This window comes from Canis lupus, chromosome 6, assembly GCF_048164855.1.
Source record: "Canis lupus baileyi chromosome 6, mCanLup2.hap1, whole genome shotgun sequence".
NCBI lineage: Eukaryota > Metazoa > Chordata > Mammalia > Carnivora > Canidae > Canis > Canis lupus.
This window is the reverse complement of record NC_132843.1, coordinates 43,067,011-43,086,459: the sequence shown is the minus strand read 5'-3', so window position 1 is coordinate 43,086,459 and position 19,449 is coordinate 43,067,011. Positions and strand designations below refer to the sequence as shown.

The 19,449-nt window shown below is 50.4% G+C and overlaps 1 protein-coding gene across 2 annotated transcripts in view; it reads right to left on the bottom strand.

Moving 5' to 3' along the window:
* STUM (stum, mechanosensory transduction mediator homolog) overlaps positions 1 to 18,961 on the bottom strand; it is a 56,596-nt gene extending 37,635 nt beyond the window's left edge. Inside the window, exon 1 of one of the 2 annotated variants that reach the window (XM_072830201.1) lies at positions 18,642 to 18,961. In XM_072830201.1, the coding sequence (XP_072686302.1) occupies positions 18,642 to 18,837 (196 nt within the window). In that variant the 5' untranslated portion in view covers positions 18,838 to 18,961. The remainder of the gene's footprint in view (positions 1 to 18,641) is intronic. The other variant, XM_072830202.1, reaches the window with a different exon arrangement.
* Between the last annotated feature and the right edge of the window lie 488 nt (positions 18,962 to 19,449).

Here is a 19,449-nt window from a genome sequence, read left to right as displayed (position 1 = left end):
TGGGAAGCCGGGGAGTCACGCTTAGCCCTGCCCCCGGCCCACTTGGGAACGTGGCATCTCACGAGCATGAGAGTCATTTGGGAGCTGGACGCCCACTCTCCTCAGCCAGCAGGAAGCTCTGGCTCCGAGTACTGGCTGTTCCAGAGTTTCCAGGCGGAAGACTGTGTTAGAACCAACTTCTGTAGGAAAACAGGAGGTGGGGGGCTGTTGTGATGCCAAGCTGGCAGGTCAGGGTCCCCCAGCCCAGGGAAGGGGGAGCTTGCAACAACTGGCTCTGCACTAAGGGTCCCAGCAGGAACTGGGCTTGGGCCAGGCTCTTATTTAAGGGGCTGTTGCTGGGATCCCTGGGTGGCGCAGTGGTTTAGTGCCTGCCTTTGGCCCAGGGCGCAATCCTGGAGACCCAGGATCGAATCCCACGTCGGGCTCCCGGTGCATGGAGCCTGCTTCTCCCTCTGCCTGTGTCTCTGCCTCTCTCTCTCTCTCTGTGACTATCATAAATTAATTAATTAATCAATTAATTAATTAAAAAAATAAGGGGCTGTTGCTTTCACAGAGGTCTGAGTGGGGCAGGGGGAGCCCATGGGGAAAGTGAAATGCTGGGGACCCATGGCAGTAGAAGGCCATTCCCAGGCTGGGCTCCTAAGGCCCAGGGAGACAGAAGGGGGTATTGTGTGATTCCATAAAAGGCTGGAAGGCAGAAACCATGATCCCAGGCAGGAAGCTGGAGGAGCCAACCCCAGACCTCTCTCCCCATCTCGTCCATCCCCTGCCAGGGCCTCCCATTGCCCAACACACCTAGAGAAAGTGAGACAGGCGGTAGAGATCAGCACCCTGGGGCCCAGAGCAGGCCAGGGAAGAGATGCAGGGTGAAGGAGACAGGTGGTGAAAGCCTCCTCTCCTGCCCACCTGTGTAAGGGCAAGGCTCACTGCTCCAGAATACGAAGGCATGAAATCAGCCAGAACCAGCAGAGCAAATGACCAGAGCAGAGCCTCCACTCGCCTCCTGACTTAAATAAAGGTACAGAATGCCTGTGGCCCTGATCTGATACTTTGACTATCTCGCCACCAAGAAAGAGGCAGGACTAATAAGCCTAGACAGGGATGGCGAGCTTCATCAGGCCACAGGTACCCTCATGGCAGAGCTGGAAGGAGAGGCCAGGATATGGGCTCTCAGCGCAGCCGAGGCCATGCTCTCCTCCCAGCTCATTGTCGGTCAGCATGTATGCTGGGATCCTGCTGTGGGCTCTGCACTGGACCATCACTAGGGGAAGACACACAGAAAAGGTATCATCAAAGAGACAAGGCTAACCCACATGATACATGGGGAAGCCAAAAATGATGGGTAGACCAGATAATCCCAAAGGGTAGCTGCTGGATTTCAAAGCACATTCTGCACATTGTCCTACCTCTTACCTCCAGTCCGTGTTAATGGTTAAGAATCACAACTGGAGCTGGTGCCAGTTCCCTGATGGCTGGGGCTGGTGTGGGGGGAACCCTGAACAGAATGTGAAATGATGGGATGCAAACAGCACTGGAGAGACCTTCCCCCGGTCTGCCTTCAAGGAGTGCTTTGGTCAGTCCCCAAGCATGCGTGAGAACCTACACAGGGAAGGACTGGCCCTTGAACCCTCAGGGGAGCCCACACAGGGAGATCAAGAACATCCCACAGCATCAGCTGCATTGGGCTCAAGGGAGAGCTAGCAGGGAAGCCAGAACACACAACAGTCCCATCCAAGAGTGGGCGCAAACTATCGGGTATCTTGCCAAAGCCATGGCTGTCTCTGCTTCCCTTCAGTTCAGATCCATTCCCACGCACCGAGTCCCCTCTTCTCAGTATGTATCGGACTCAGAGTCCACCCCCAGGTACTGAGACCCAAGACCAACCAAACCAGGCCTCACCCACCTTCGAGCTTTGGTGATGTCCTCCATGGCACCCTTTTCCCTTTGAACCTCTAAGAACCCCAGTTATTGGGGCCTACAATGGTTGTGTTTTTGCTGTTTATTTTTCCACCTCTGAGTCAGGCCACAGAGTGATTCCTGGAAAGATTCCACTTGTGTGTTCAACCACAGGACCCCTCAAAGCAGCCAAGGCGAAGGGGAAGCTCTCCCACGCTCTCCTGGCGTGATGGCGTGACGTGTCCAGTGGCTGTTGCTTTGAGACTGGTTTCTTTGAGGTCCATGAATGATTCTCAGACTCCACAGGGAGATGTCAAGTGGGAATAACCAAGAAAAGAAAGACTTCTCCAAAATAGATCTGTGGCATTGGGATCTGCTCCAGCTCTGGCTGCTGTATTCAGATTGCTGGTCAGCCACACAAGCAATGGGATTAGTCCCAACCAGCCACTGCAAGGGAAGCCCGCTGTGTGCTCCTTCTATCTCCCAGCCTCCGGGGAAACTCATTTCTGTCACACTTGAGCCTGTGTTGATGGGGCAGAGGAACAGCACATACTCCCCAAGAGCTGCAGTAAACTTCTGCGTGACCTTGGGGTTTACACGGTAAGAGTTTCCCTGGGGGAACCTCTTCTGGGGGTCTGGGCCCTTCATGCCAATGCCACCTGCACATGACTTTGTCCCTGCAACCCCAGATGGCCCCTGAGTCAGTCAGAACTGGCAGGCTGTACATGGTAAGACACAACTTACTTAGGGTACAGTACTTGGGAATTTGCTGCAATTGCTACGTCTGAACTGTAGGCTTTTTAATATATAATTTTGTGACTTTTATTTTTTTATTTTTTTTTTAATTTTTTTTATTTATTTATGATAGTCACAGAGAGAGAGAGAGGCAGAGACACAGGCAGAGGGAGAAGCAGGCTCCATGCACTGGGAGCCCGATGTGGGATTCGATCCCGGGTCTCCAGGATAGCGCCCTAGGCCGAAGGCAGGCGCCAAACCGCTGCACCACCTAGGGATCCCAATTTTGTGACTTTTATTTTTAAAATATAATTCTGTGACTTTTATTTTTAAATACTCCCAAACTTGCAGAGAAGTTTCACGAATAATAAGGGGAACTCCTGTCTACCCTTTACCCAATTCTTAATATTTGGCTACATTTGTTTTGTCATTCTCTTTCTCTCCATATTATTATTCCTTTTTCCTGAGCCATTTGTAAATAGGCTGCATTACATTGTGGCTCTTCATCCTGTAACACTTTAGTGTGTTTCTAATGACAAAGTGTCTGTTCTTCCATATTCATAGCACAGTTACCAATTTCAGGAAATCCTAACATGGATACGGTATTTATCTAATCGACAGCCCATATTCCAATTTTGCCAATTGTCTCATAGCATCTTTCTGGGTCTTCTTTTTCCCTCCAGTATGGGATCCAATCCAAGATTATGCTTTGCATTTAGTTCTCAAGGTTTTTTAGGCTTCTTTAATCTTTCATGACAATGATGTTTTTGAAGAATATCGGCTAGGTATTTTGTAGAATGCCCATCAGTTTGGGCTTCTCTGGTTATTTCCTCAGTAGATTCCGGTCATGCACTCCGAGCTGGGATACTGCACAAGTGATGTCCTGTCCCTCCCAGGAGATCCCACCAGGAGGTGGGTGATGTCTGGCTGTCCCACTTTGGTGATGCTAACCTTTTAATGCTTCATTGAGATATAATTCACATAGCAAAACATTCACCCATTTGATAATTTGGTGTGCAACCACACACAACCAGTTTTAAGACATTTTTGCCACCTTGGAAGAATCCCCATACGCATTAGCAGTCCCTCCCCATGTGCTCCCAGCCACACTCCTTGGCTGCCCTACCTTCCACCTCTATGCACCTGCCCATTCTAGACAGTCCATATAAATGCAATCTGCACCTGCCCATTCTAGACAGTCCATATAAATGCAATCATACGGAGTGTGGTCTTTTTTGACTGGCTTCTTTCATCTGATGTCATATTTCTAAGGTCTAGGCGATGTGATTCTGTTCACCGTCAGGATGCTGTATGATTTTTCCCCTTGCAAGTTATAAGCATTCTGTGGAGGCACTTTAAGACAATGCAAATATCCTGCTCCCCACAAGAATTTTCCCCTAGATTTAATTTGATAGCTATTGCCCAAACCAATCTTTCTTAAAACGGTTTACTGAAGTTGATCATCTCCACTGTCCCTGTCCCCCACTTCTCAGCCATTAGCTATACCATACCACTTGGAAGGATGGATGATGGCCCTGCTCTTCTCAGTAACCTCGTGACTGTCCCAGTGACTTTTCCACATAGAGGCACTCTGTCTCAGCGAAGGGGCAGCCAACATCGGTCTTCTGCCCCATGTCCCTCCCCTGAGTGGCCAGGACACCAAGGACTACTCAGAGACAGACTCACATGTACTGGTGCAGCATCCCTATATCCTGCCTCCAGCCCTGAGAACCTTATGTGCTGGGAAGGCCGAGAAGTGACATGAAAGCCTGTGTCCCTTGGGTTTGGGTTCACTGGGTTAAAGGAAGAAGGACCCACTCTCCACTCTGCCTTCACAACCAGAAATCAGTATGCATATAGTTCAGCTTGCATGCAACAGGGGCACTAGGCACCCAGAGAGGCAGAAGGTAAGTGAGGCATAGTCCCCACCTTCAAGGAAATGATTATCTCCTAAGATTAAGACAATAGGGGCAGCCCGGGTGGCTCAGCAGTTTAGCGCCACCTTCAGCCCAGGGCATGATCCTGGAGACCAAGGATCGAGTGAGTCCCATGTCGGGCTCCCTGCATGGAGCCTGCTTCTCCCTCTGCCTGTGTCTCTGCCTCTCTCTCTCTCTCTCTCTCTCTCTGTATATTCTCATGAATAAATAAATAAAATCTTAAAAAAAAAGATTAAGACAATAGAGGGGCGCCTGGTCAGCTCCCTCAGAGGAGCGTGTGACTCTCAGTCACGGGGTCATGAGTTCATGCCCCACGTGGGATGCAGAGATGACTTAAATCAAACTTAAAATATACTTATAAAAGATTAAGACAACAGAAAAACCAGGATGTCGGGGGGAGCAAGAGGAACATCCTAAGTGGCCTGACAGTCCCAGAAGGAGGAGCTCACCACACAGAGAGCTCAGGAGGCCATATGAGGTGGGCTTGACAGCTAGACTAAAGAAACCAAGGAGGGAGAGTGGGTCCAGGTCACGGGGCCCCGCGGGCTCACTGTGGGGTATGAACTGAGCCCATGGACAGCGGGGAGCTCAGAAGGTTTCAGAGCAGAAGAGGATGTGGTCAGAGCTGAGATGGGAGCAGAGCTGTAATCCGAGAACACAGACCCTGCTGTCACAGTAACGTCATGCCCTCATGCCGGCCACACTGCCCTGTGACCTGGGAGTGCCTGCGACCATCGAGGGGCCGGCGGCGCTCCCTCTGCAGCCAGGCCCAAGGGGACGACTTCTCACAGGCCCAGGCGCGGCCAGAGCCCACCTGTACCCATGGGGAGGGTCTCTCTCCACCTGGGAAAGGCCCTGGCTTCTGCACCGGTGTCATGCTGCCATGTTTTCCTTGAGGTTTTCCTTCCTGGCTTCGAGATGCTTCTTGGTCTCAGAAGCCTCCAGCTGCCTGCCTGCATGTGCCCAGCCGCTGCACCGACGTGCACCTGGCCCACCCAGACGTGGCTTCCCGCACCAGCCGACCTCAGGCAGCAAGGCCAGAAGCTTCCTCAGAGGCACCTGTATTAATGTGTTGTCACATTCCACGTCCTACGTTCTAAAAGAATGTGGTCAGGGAGTAAGACTGGAAGATGGGGCAGGGGAAGGCTCAAAAGACGATGAATTTGCTAAAACCCATGGAATTGGACACTCTGAAAGAGTGACTATTATGGTGTGTGTTGTGGACCTCAGAGATACGGCGGGTTGGGCACAGACCTCTGCAACAAAGCAAGGGTCACCACCAAACAAGTCAAATGCACTGTTCAGCTTCCAGGGCACGTGAACGTTATGTCCACAGTCTACTGCGGCCTATTCGGTATGCAACAGCATTAGGTCTAAAAAAAGTAAAAACAGGAGCGCCCGGGTGGCTCAGCCTTCAACTCAGGTCATGAGCCCAGGGTTCTGGATCGAGCCCTGCATCAGGCTCTCTGCTCACCGAGGAGTCTGCTTCTCTCCCTGCTTGTGCATTCTCTCTCTCTGTAACTCCTCTCTCTCAAATAAATAAATAAATAAATCTTTTTTAAAAACTTAAAAAAATAAATAAAATTTAAAAAGTACATAGCTTAATTTAGACTTTGTTGCTACAAAATGCTAACCGTGTGAGCTTTTAACGAGTCACAATCACTGATCACAGGCTGCTATAGCACATACAACACTGAAAAACCTGAAATAGTGCACCAATCACTGAAATGCGATGCACAGACTTAGGAAGTGAGCAAATGCTGTTGGGGAAAGACTTGCTCCGTGAGGGGCTGCCACAGACCTTCCCTCCACGGAAGATGCAGTACCTGCGACCACACGCAGTAAAGTGAGGCACAAGAGAACAAGGTGCCTATGAAGCCATCTCCCTAGGGTGTCATGAGGGAGGAAGAGCTGGCAGCGACGAGAAGGCCCTGGTGGCAGAGGTTAATGGTCTCTGGCAGGCTGTTCCTCATCAGGTCTTTGTAAGGCCCAAGCACACATTTAATTCGATACGTGGCAATTATGTGCTCCCTACACTCCAGCACTGAGGGGACAGGAGGGCCTCAACAGGCATTGGCAAGGTGACACCGTGGGTCAGGGCGTTGGGGGCAGACGAGAACCATCCTGGGTAAATGAAGGCAGTGGAACAGCCCTAGAGCTGCCTGGCCCTGGGAATTCTGGGCCATTTCCTTGGTCGAGGTTTTAGGGCAGGGTGTTCTTCACCAACACCAAATTATTCTTGGCATTGAAGCCAAGCTTCTCAGTGAACGGCCAAAGCCCATGGGGTGGTTGGCTGCACCAGAGAACCCAGGCCAGGCCCACCCCACATTCCAGATTCCAGGACAGCCCTGGTCTTGCAGCCATTCCATCCAAGAAAAGCCCCTCTCCCATGAATTTCAATGAATGCACAAGAAATCCCTGTGTTTGGTCATTTGAAGAAGAAAATACTGTCCCCAGACCATTTCTCCTGGAGGACCTGGGTAGCTCAGTGGTTGAGCATCTGTCTTTGACTCAGGTAGTGGTCTCAGGGTCCTGGGATCGAATCCCACATCAGGGTCCCTGGTTCTCCCTCTGCCTAGGTCTCTGCCTCTCTCTGTGTCTCTCATGAACAAATAAATAAAATCTTTTTTAAAAAAAAAAAAAAGCAAAATAAATAAAATTTAAAAAGAAATTTGGCTCTTGATCAGCAGAGCTTGGCCTGGGGTGCTGAGGCCTGGCACCTGGGTCTCACTGGGAAGCTGCCATGTTAAAGACACACCTGTGCAATGTACATCCTGGTAAGGCCACATCCACCCCACCCAGAGGATGGAGTTTCACAGCTCTGTGCCACCAACAGGTGCCTCAGGCTGTGAAGTAAAGGTAAAGTCTGAGGTGGCATTTGTGTGTGCACATGCAAGCACACACTCATACTCACACTCATCAGCAGCTCCACGCACTCACAGCCTCTCACCCAACAGGAAAGTCAGTGTTGAGCCCCGGGTTTGGGGTGTGCACCGGCACCTCCAGTGTGTCAGATGTGTGGCCAGGTCTCAGCTCTGAGGGTTTAGAACACTCCAAAGAAGGAAGCACTTACGGGTGTCCTGCCCACCCTGGGGGGCCCCTGGGAGGATGGCCCCAGAAATAACCTTGGAAGAAAAGGAAATTTTGCCGAAGCGAGTTGGTGACAATAACCCCCTCTGGCCACAAGTGATGAGTTCCATTCTGTGGACGGAGAAGCAAAGACTCAGAGAGTTTAAGGGGCCTGCTCAGGGTTTCGTCTTCTTTGACTGGTCCTCGGCTTGAGTACACAGTCAGGGCACAGTGCCCACCTGGCAAGCAAAATGCTGCTGGAGGCACTCAGAGTCACTTTCCTCTGCTCAGTGCTTGGGTGACACCTGATTGAAACACAAACTTCCTCAGTGGCATCTGCTTGCTGACCCCTTCCAGCAGCCCCGTCCCTTGCAACATCTCAGAAGAAATGGGGGCACTGTTTGCCCAGTGGGTCTGAATTTGACCAGTCACCCCCGACCTAAGCCACAGTGGGACACACCCCATGGGAGACTCGCGGAGCAGGTGTCATTCAGGTTCCAAGAGTGGCAGGGCACCTCCAACCCCATTACCACACCTGACACGTGCCCTGCAGACACTGGATTATAAACGATCCTGTGGTGTCAGCAAGTGTCACCACAGTGGGGTGTAGACATGGCAGTCCCAGGCATTTCCAGCACTTGGCCATTGTGAAAACACTGCCATATCCGCATGACACCATCATAACCCCGTGAGAAGGAGGTTTACTCCAGATAATGCTTATTCAGTTTTTCTAACTACAAAAGTAATACATTTCATCTCATCTTAGGAAATTTGAGAAATACATAAAAGTATCAAGAAGAAAATAACCTCCAGGCTCTCCTCACCTGTTAACATCTCAGTGTCTTCCAGTTTTACCTACTTGTCTTTTTACCTAGCTCTACCTGGTATGCACTTGATTTCAAGATTCCATTGATCATAAAACACACCATGAATTTAGTAACAACTTTTTAGGAAAGAAAGAAAAAAAAAAAAGAAATCATTTCTCTGACATCAGATTCACACTTAAAAACATCCACACTGTAGGGAAAAGAGCTGCCTTAGAATCATGGAAATAAAAATGATGTGAGAGCCTGCGGATGGCACAATTGCAACCTACATTTTTCCCATTTCTCCTAAAGCTTGCTGCCCCAACATCAGAAACGTTTTGCAAACACCATTTCAATGGGTAAATAACATTCTCCCATCCTTCTATTGTTGCTGTTTGGGTTTGTGTATAATACTATTTTTATAGTCATCTCTATGCCCCACGTGGTGCTTGAACTCCCAACCCCAAGATGGAGAGCCAGATGCTCCGCCCACCGAGCCAGCCAGGCGCCCAGGTTTGTTTACAATTTTCAATGTTATTAATAATGCTTCATGGCACATCTTCATGCATAACTTTCTGTCTCTGTTTTTGATTGTTTTCTTAGGGTGAGTTCCTGCAAGTGGAATTACTGCTTAAAGGGTATGAACATTTGAAGACTCTTAATACCTAAGTGCCAAACTGGTTTCCAGAAAAGATGTCCCAATTTACATTCCTATCAGCCATGCATAAAAGTCCCTTCTTTTTCCATGGCATTGATACTTAAACTTAAAAAGAAAGAAAAGCAAGTAACACAGGTATTCAGCTTTTTAAAAATCAAACAGAAAAAAACCGGGGGCTTTTAGAGAAAAGCAATAGTCCCTTATACTCAGAGCTCTCCCTGCTGAGTCCAGCTTCCCAGAGGCAGGCACTTCTATTTATGGAGCCCCTATCATGAACGAGGCACTATTCTACGGTGCAGGGATACACAATGAGCAGAACAGACCAAAACCAGCCAAACAAAAAACAGACAATAGAGAAAATAAGCTAAATATATAGTATGTTTGATAACAAGAGTACTCTCAAGGAAAAGGAAGTAGGTAAAGGTAGGTATGTGGGGAGGAGACAGAGTGGGGAGGAGGAGAGCTGCCATCTTTTAGTAAGATCATCTGGGCAGGTGTTTGGACTGAACTGTGTCCCTTCAAAACCCACAGGTGGAAGTCCTCACCCCCAGCACCTTGGATTGTGACTGTATTTGGAGATAAGACCTTTTTTTTTTTTAAGATTCATTTAGTTGTTTTAGAGAGTGGGGGAGCATGGGAGAGGGGAAGGGGCAGAGGGAGAAGCAGACTCCCTACTAAGCAAGGAGTTGGACGTGGGGCTCGATCCCATGACCCTGAGATCACGACCTGAGTCAAAGAAACCAAGAGTCAGATGCTCAACTAACTGAGCCACCTGGTGCCCCCGGGAGATAAGATCTTTAAAAAGGCAATTAAGTTAAAATGAGGTCTTTGGGGGGACCCTAAACCAGTATGACTTGTGTCTCTAAAAGAAGGGGATACTGGACACAGATGTGTGCTTGCACAGAGCAAAGACAGCGTGAGGACGGGAGAAGGTGGCCATCTACAAGCCAGGCAGAGAGGCCTCAGGAGAAACCAGCCTTGCCTGCACTTGATGTGGATGCCCAGCCTCCAAAAGTGTGTGAAGATAAATTTCTGCTGTTGAAGCTGCCAGTCTGTAGTGCTTGTGGTGGGGGCTCCAGCACCCCAACACAGGCAGCCTTGCTGAGTCTGTGACATTAGAGTAAAGCCCTGAGTATGTGAATGAAGGAGCCACATAGGTATCTGTGGGATGAGTCCACTGGGCAGAAGGAACAACAAATGAAAAAGCTCTGAGATAAGAAGGTGCCTCTTAAATATTTGAGGAATTGCAGAGGCCAGTGGGGCTGGAACAGAGTGAACAAGAAGGAGAGGAGCAGGAGGTGAGTCCCAGGGACAGAGGGTGGCTGATGCTATGGAGCCCTGCTGCCTCCTGCAGAAGCCGCTGTGGCCAGCGAGCCCGGGGAATGGGGCTAGTCTAAATGGAGACGTGCTGTAAGTGCTCAGTGCACATCAGATTTTGAAAACTTAGCATGTAAAAGAGGAATATTAGACATGTCATTAATAATTTTTATTGATATGCATTGGATGATAAATACATTGGCCATATTGACTTAAATAAAGTATACTAGAAAAGTTAATTTCACCTGTTCCTTTTTATTTTTTCTAAAATAGGCACTAGAAAATTTTAGCTTATACCTGTAGCTCAGGTTATATTTCCTTGGGAAAGTTCTGGTCCAGGGACTTGTGGGTTACGATAAAAACTTGAGCTTTTGCTCTCGGTCACATGGAGCCATTGGAGGGTTTCCAACTCAAAAAATGACATGATCTGGGGCACCTGGGAGGCTCAGTCAGGTTAAGCATCTGACTTCGGCTCAGGTCATGATCTCAAGGTCCTGGGATCCAGCCCCAGTCAGGCTCCTTGCTCAGCGGGGAGGCTGCTTCTCCTTCTCCCTCTGCTCCTCCTCCACCCTGGCTTGTGCTCACTCGTGCACTTGCGCTCTCTCTCTCTCTCTCTCTCTCTCTCAAATAAACAAATTAAATCGTTTTTAAAAAATAACATGATATGACTTACTCATGTTTTCAAAGGATGGCTCTGGTGGCCATGTTGAGGGCAGAGCACTAGGCACATCAATAAAGATGTGCAGACCAGTTATGGGGCAATTGCAATAATTCAGGAGAAGATGGGACATGGTCCAGCAAGGCAAAAGCAGCATAGTAAGAAGTGGTCAGACACCGAATAGATTTTCAAAGCAGAGCCAGGGGAATTTCCTGACAGATTACGCATGAGGTACAAGAAAAAGAAGTCAAAGATGAGTCTGGGTTTTTGGCCTGAGCTCCTGGAAGGATGTCAGTTGTTGTAAGGAGGGAAAAGAAGGGAGAAGCAGGTCTGGGGAACAACAGTGGGAGCTTGGTTTTATATTAGTTAAGTCTCGGGTGCCTTGTGATTTCCAAGTGGAGATGTCAGGAAGTCAGGTGAGTATAAGACTCTGGAGTCCAGGGAGAAGTCTGAGCTGGAGATCTGGCTTTGGGAGTGATCCTTATAAAGATGCCACTGAAAGCCAGAAGACACTATCAAAGGAGCTAGTGGCGGGGGGGTGGGGGGGCAAGGTCAGAGAGAAGGCCAAGATCAAGAGCCCCAGGGCCCTGGGGACCACCTAGTGTGGAGGCTGCCAAGACTACCAAAGAAAACAGAGAAGAAGCTGTGAGGTCCAGAGAACACCAGGAGAGGGAGATGTTCCAGAAGCCAGAGGAAGATAGTATTTCAAGGAGGGAGCAGGCACTGCGTCCAATGCTACTGAGTGCTCCAGAAGAAACAGAGACCTGGCCATGGGATTTAGCAACCTGGACATGCTGGGGATCCTGAAAAGTATAGTTCAGGTGAGTGATGGAGACAGAATGACTACAGTTGGTTCAAGAGAAAACGAGAGGAGGGAGATTGGTGACTGCCAAACCAGGTAACTCCTGCAGGGAACTGTATGTAAAGGAGAGCACAGAGAAATGGCAGTGGTGGGAGGGGGACGTAGGATCAAGGGAGGCTATTTTTAAAAGGTGGGAGACAATGTCAGCAGGTGCGTGTACTGCTGGGAATGAACCAATAGGTAAAGAAACAATGGGGATGTCAGAAAGAGTGGGAATTCTTCTGATGTTTTTCTAATCTTCAGAGTATACTTATATTGCTTCTTCATGTTTTAGCCACATTAGATATTGACTTTCTCCTAGGATATGTAAGATTAGCTTACTTATATCAGCCCTCATCCTCCTGCTGCTCTTGTTCCAGTATTATCCAAGTGTATCACTATTTTCCCAACGTCCCAACACAGCCTTATTTCAGTTCAACCACTGATCACCTTGGTAACCTTTATTTCTTGGTCTACCAACTATAGACAGCATCTTTTGATCCCCTCACTTTATACGAGGTGGGTATTCACATCTCCACTCTACCGTCTCCATGTCAGTTTTGGTAGGTTGTTGCTAGGATGATAACAATGTTAACAACCACAAAATCTCAGCAACTCGTGCTTATTTCTCATTCATATGACATCTGTGCCCTGCTTCTGATGTCCTTTTTATTCTGGGAGGCAGACTGAAGAGTGGCCCCCGTCTGAGACCTGCCATTCTCATGAGAGAAAGAGAAGAGGAATGCCAGAGCCTCACAATGCCTCTTTAAAAATATATATTTATTTATTTATTCATGAGAGACACAGAGAGAGAGAGAGAGGCAGAGACACAGGCAGCGGGAGAAGCAGGCTCCCTATGGGGAGCCCGATGCAGGACTTGATCCCAGGTCTCAGAATCAGGACCCAAGGCGAAGGTAAACACTCAACCGCTGAGCCATCCAGGTGCCCCTCTCACAATGCCTCTTAAAGTGTCTGCTCAGTCATGGCATATGTCACTGCCATTCACATTCAATTGGCCAAAGCAAGTCACGTGCCCAAGCCCGGTATCAGTGGGCAGGGAAGGAAGTATTGCCCTCCCACAGGAAGCATGGCCAGCCATATGGCATCAGGTGGGGATGTGCCATCCTCTTTTCAGGGAGGACAGTGAATAATTGGGAACAATAATCTATCACAATTCACCTGTCAACTTCTACAAGCTTTAGTTTTCATTATATATTGTCAAGATGGAAAAACTTTACGTCTTCCTGTATAGCTATTATTAAGCAGTATTCGATGCCTTATCTATGGTTGCTTTTATTTTTTTTTAAATTGTTTTTTAAGGTATTTATTTATTTATTTGTGATAGTCACAGAGAGAGAGAGAGGCAGAGACACAGGCAGAGGGAGAAGCAGGCTCCATGCACCGGGAGCCCGACGTGGGATTCGATCCCGGGTCTCCAGGATCGCGCCCTGGGCCAAAGGCAGGCGCCAAACCGCTGCGCCATCCAGGGATCCCCTATGGTTGCTTTTAAAAATTGAAAACCGGGATGCCTGGGAGGCTCAGTGGTTGAGCATCTGCCTTTGACTCAGGTCAAAATCCTGGGATCCTGGGATGGAGTCCCACATGGGGCTCCCCACAGGAATCCTGCCTCTTCCTCTGCCTATGTCTCTGCCTCTTTCTGTGTGTCTCTCGTGAATAAATAAATAAAATCTTAAATAAATAAATGTTGAAAACCCCTAAGCAGCACTTATATTATTATGACTAAGCAAATATTCTTTGCTGCACAAAGAGGCTAAGAGTATATATTGTGCATACTGTTCCAATGACACAGATCCTATGCACTTAGAAGAGCCCTTTTTATATTCCATCATTTGCTGAATATCAGGCCACATTTTGATTTACTTCATATTTGAGCTATGCCTTTCATCAAAAATTTTTGTTTTTCCTTAAGTTTCTGATTACCTCTCCTTTTTCATTGTTGGTGGAAGAAACATGTGTTTTCTACACTGTATGCCCAATATCCTCCAAATTTTTTCTCATTCCATTAATCGTTTGGGATATTTTTGTTCTTCTTTTTTGAAGTCTGCTGTCCTTCTGATCTAATTGAGCAGGTTGCTTCAGTTTGGGATCTTAACACTTTTGCATAGCTTTTTGTCTTTAATGCTGTTACTAATTGCCTTCTGTTTTTTATCAAAGGTTTAATTTCTGGCAGTTCCCCATAATACTCTTAACTCTACAGAATGTCCCCTTCTCACACCATTCTCAGAAAACTCTTTCCTTTCATTTATTTATTTATTTATTTATGATAGTCACACAGAGAGAGAGAGAGAGAAGCAGAGACATAGGCAGAGGGAGAAGCAGTCTCCATGCACCGGGAGCCCGACGTGGGACTCGATCCCGGGTCTCCAGGATCTTGCCCTGGGCCAAAGGCAGGCACTAAACCCCTGCGCCACCCAGGGATCCCCAGAAAACTCTTTCCTGGAGCTTTCATCCTCCCACTTAAAGAAGACTGACTGCTCTCTCAGGCCTGTTGAACAATTATATCCTCAATTTTCATGGCTGCCTTAAATTGGATCCGTTGTTTCCCAGATCTCATATCTTCTCTCTTGGTTTACTCTCTCATTTTACTGAAATGCATACTTAAGTAACTTCCTTAAAAAGGTAAAATAGGAAAAAAAAAAAAAGGTAAAATAGGATGTAAACTTCCCTGGCCTTTGCATCTTTAGGACCATCACACTTACATATAAAATAAGGCACAGGACCAGATGATCTCTAATGCCTATTCCAGGAGTATGATTCTAGTCAATACTCATTCATATATAGCATGCTATATCAAGGAGAAATTTAAAATGGTTGCTGTTTTCAAGGAACTTACATCTAGAAAGGCAAAAAATAAACTCCTGAAAAAAATAATAAAAAGTCAGCAGCAGATGCCACAAAATAGGGCAATATTCAATATCAGTTTGAGCCTCAGGGCTAGAGGAAAGACAGAGAGAAGCTGAGCCAGTCTATGGTGCTCTTACCAGGGAAGCAAGACTTGAGCGTTAAAGAGTAGGCAATATATTAGAGATAGATTAAATATTTATGAATATTCAGCAGTAGATTTATGGCCAACGTTAGTCTAATGGAATGGTTAACGGTCAAGGGAGGCTCTCCTCCCTACCACTGCCCTGTCACCATCTGAGTTATCAACATTTTTGTTTCACCAAGTCAATTGAGAAAGATAAAATTTTTAAATATGAAAGTAGAACTTTGCCTGTGGCCAACAGACAAACTCTGTTCTGGAGCATGACGATGAACTTTCATTACACATATGAATTATGTATAAACTTAAAAATGCCCTATTTTTTTGGATTATGAAGTTACTGACGATGCTCTTTATTAGTAGTGTTTCACTGACCAGGACGGGGTAGGGGGCATTCTCTTTACCATCATCCATTTTTTTAAAAGATTTATTTATTTATTTGTTTAAGAGAGTATGTATGTGTGCTGGCAAGCAGGGGGAGAGGCAGAGGGAGAGAGAAAGAAGCTGATCTCACAACCCTGAGTCCTGACCTAAGCAGAACCAAGAGCCGGGTGCTTAACCGACGGAGCCACCCAGGTGCCCCTACCATCCTCCATTTTTAAAATTTGTTTTGTGAGACACCTGGGTGACTCAGCAGTTGGATGCCTGCCTTTGGCTCAGGTCGTGATCCCGGGATTCGGGATAGTAGAGTCCTGCATCGGGCTCCCTGCATGGAGCCTGCTTCTCTCTGCCTATGTCTCTGCCTCTCTCTCTCTCTCTCTCTCTCTGTGTCTCTCATGAATAAATAAATAAATCTTTAAAAAAAATAGAATAAAATTTGTTTTGTATTGTTCCAATGAGGAGTCAGAGTGACCATAAATCGCTGCTTTTTTCCATCCCCTCCCAGGAAACGAAATATCCCTCTGTGGCATGACAGCACTGCCTGTTGCACCAGAGAAGGCTCTGGGGATTGTAAGGATTGGGCTTTTCCCACTGGATGAACCCAAGGCATTCGCATCATAGGAAAAACATGCCTTCATCCAGCTCCCCAACCCCACTGTCCCATTCGATTTGCAAATGAAGATAAGACTTGCAGAGAAGAAAGTTTTCAGAACAAAGAAAGAATCTTTGGGTCAAGGGTCTGATCAGTTTCCAAAGAGTAGGGATAAAGAGAGGACAGCAAGTGCTTGGGGCCTTGAGGTTGAGTTCCTAAGCAGGGTCTAACCTCCTGCAACACCTCCAGGAGGCTTTCTCCAAACCCTGCTTCCACCTAGCAAGAATTAACTGTGCTCAAACACTGTTCTTGCTGCCATGACAGCATTTATTAAATTCAAACAAAGTTTGCATCAATTTTCCCCAACAGTGTGTGTGACACCTCGACTGACTTATTCATCACCACATCACAGTGCCTGGCATGTAGTGGTTGCAGTGTTTGTTGAATGAATGAGAGCAAATGCATTGAAAAAAAGCTGCATTTCATAAAATGACAGAGCCAGACATAAATATTCAGTTTTCACAGGAGCTTCACATAAGCCAAAAGGACCTAGAGAAGGAGATCTAGGCCAAGGAGATGATTTCCAGGTTCTGGGCCACTCATACCATTCACGGAGGACAAAACAAAACAAAACAAAAAATCACCTGCAAGTTTTGTCTGGGCTGCTTTGTCACCCTGGGCTCTGCTGCAGGTTCAGGGGAGCAAAGAGATCAACAAGGACTCAAAGCACCCCCATGCACCCAGAGGTGGGGGCGGTACTGAGCTCTGCAGAAGAGCCAAGAGCAAGAGGAATGAACCCACCATCCCTGGAGCACTGCCTCTGTGCCCAACCCCTAAGCTTCCTAGAATTTCATTCATCCTCTCATAGCCCAGAGTGACAGGCATCCTTGACTTCCAGGTGAGAAACACGACCGGTGATCAGGAGCCCCTCCTTCATTGTGGAGAAGGCAGGGGGGGTGGGGGGGACTGTGTGCCCAGCAAACTGTCCAGTGACAATGACCAGCAAAACGAAACGAAAAAAAAAAAAGCCTGGATACAGTCATTGAAGATTCAGAAATCTATACACCCTTGGCTCACTTGTTTTTATTAGTTTTGCAGTTTGCTAATTTTCCCTGTATTTTCTTTTGGCTTCTCAGATAGGTTTCTTACAAAAATCCTATAGGATTCTGATCTAATGGAAGGGAGGTGTGAAGAGGAAAGAGCAGGATGCCCAGGGCAGGGGCATAACCTAAGGAGGGGAGGGAGGGGGAGGAAGGCCTGCAGGGGTCCACAGCGGGGCAGCTGCGTCCTTCTGCAAGTGGTCTGCTGGGGGAGGAGGAGCATAATCCCCTCCCCCAGCAGCGGTTTGGGGCAGCTGCTCTTATGGAGCAGCAAGGCACCTGTTTCCCCAAAAGACCATACAGGGCGCCATTTACTTCACCACTTATAAAAAGTGGAATGAAGACACATCCCTGCTCATGATCTTCACCTCCCCAGAGGGACAGCCAGGCAGTGCATTTGTACTCCAGCAGGTGGGAGTCCTCCCGGTGTCTAACTGTGCAGGGAGCTGGAGAGCCGGCCTGGTGACACGGCCCCCCGGGGGGACAGGCTGCAGAGGTGCCACGAGGGGAGATCCCCGCTGACGCCCCCCCTACCTTCCGGCTGAGACACATCTAGGGCCCTGGGCACCAGGACGAGCGAGCACCAAGGGGAAAGTGAACACGTCCCGCGTGGATGGGTGTGACCTTCGCTACCACGGCCACGGCCGGGGCCCCGGGGAGCTGGCTCAGCGCGGGGCCGTGAGAAAGGCCAAAGTAAAACAGAAAACCGCTTCCAGCTGACCTCTGTTCTTGGGAACTTGGAGCCGTGCGCTGGCAACCGGCTGGCGCAGGGGCAGACTTTCTCCGGGGAGGGCACAGGGGTGCCTGCCGCTCCAGACCCGCACGCAATCGGGGTGTGTTGGGGGGGAACCTCCTGGCAAGAATGGCGAGTGGTCCCCAGCAGGCCAGCCGGGAGTTAGGCGGAGGCGTGCAGAGAACCGGGGTGGGGTCAGGAGAGGGAGGGTCAGGGAACCGTCCCATTCCCTCCTCTACATACCCCTAGGCACCCCTACCTCTGGGATGGACTCTTAAAATGTGGGGCACCGGGGACCATCAGGGCGCTCCGGGCACCCGAGTCCCACAAGGGATTACACGGGCGCGCTCCCCACTTTCTAGGGGTCACCTCTGGCCGAAAGCGGTCCAGCCGGGCATTCCAACTAGCGAGCCGGTCCCCGGTGCCCCCGAGCCCTGCGGCGGCGGCGGGCGGGACCGCGGACATCCCGAAGGAGGCGGAGGACACCCGCCCCCGCACGGTCGGCTCCGCGCGAAGGCAGGCGGCTCGCGGGGAGTCCCGAAGCCCGGCTGGGGCCCCTCTTCCAGCTCCTCCCGCCGCTGGGCCCGCGCCCCTCAAAGGAAGGGGCTCGCGGGGGGCGGGGGGCGGGGGGCGCGCCGGGGACCCGGGGCAGGATTTCGGGGCTCCCGGAGCGGAGCCGCGCGGGGGCCGAGGGAGCCGTCGGTGCCGCCGCCCGCGGGCCCGGGGTCCCCCGCAAAGTTCCGGCTCCGGGGGCCAGACCACGGCGCTCACAGGTGGGAGGAAGGGAGCGCGCGTCGGGGAGCCCACTCCGCGCGCCTCGGCCGGGCACCTGCCGCGGGAGGGGGTGGCGCTGGGAGCGCGGCGCCCGCGCAGGGCGTCCCCGGGGCGCGGGGGGCGCAGCCGCCGCGTCTTACCCAATCCCGGCACGAAGGTGTTGAGGAAGAGGCAGATGACGGCCACCGGGAAGGGCATGTAGGGGATGGCGGCGCGCAGGGGGCCCTTCTTCTCGCGGACCTGCACCACCACCCCGCTGGACGAGGACGCGGCGCGGGGGTCCGCCGCCGCCGCCGCCGCCGCCGCGGTCTCGGCGTCTTTGTGCGAAGGCTCCATGGCGGGGCGCGCGCTGGGCGGGTGGCGGCGGCTCCGGGCCCCGGGCTCCGCGCCCAGCTCCGGCGGCCAGCGGCTCGTCTACAGCCCGCACTCCCGCGTCCCCACGCGCCCGGCCCTCCGCCGCGCTGCGCCGCGCCCACACCCCGGCGCGGGGCGGAGGGGGCGGCGCGACACCCGGCGACGGCGCCCCGACGCCCCTCCCCGCCGGGCCCCTTCCCCGCCCCCTCCCCGCCTCCCCCTACAAAACGCCACTGACGGATCCTAGCCGAGGCTGCCGAGTACAAGAGCCACGCGCGGGGAGCCGGCGCGGTGCAGGTCCTGCCTGGGAGGGTGGCCGCGCGCCCCCGGGGCGGGTCAGCTGGGACGCCGCGGAGGGGTGGCGCGCTGCGCGGGCCTGTCGCCGAGGTGGAGCGCAGTCCTTTCGCCGGGAGGCGCCCGCGAGGCTGCGCCGCCGGAGGCCGGGGTCGCACGGCGCCTGGTGCCCACTAGGCCTTCAGCTCTCTCGGATTTAAATGGATTTCGTCCCAGTCGACAATAGAGCTGCAAGCAGGAGACACGGCTTTTCAAACAGGTTCAAGACTGCTTAGGATGGGACCCTCTCCTGCACACACA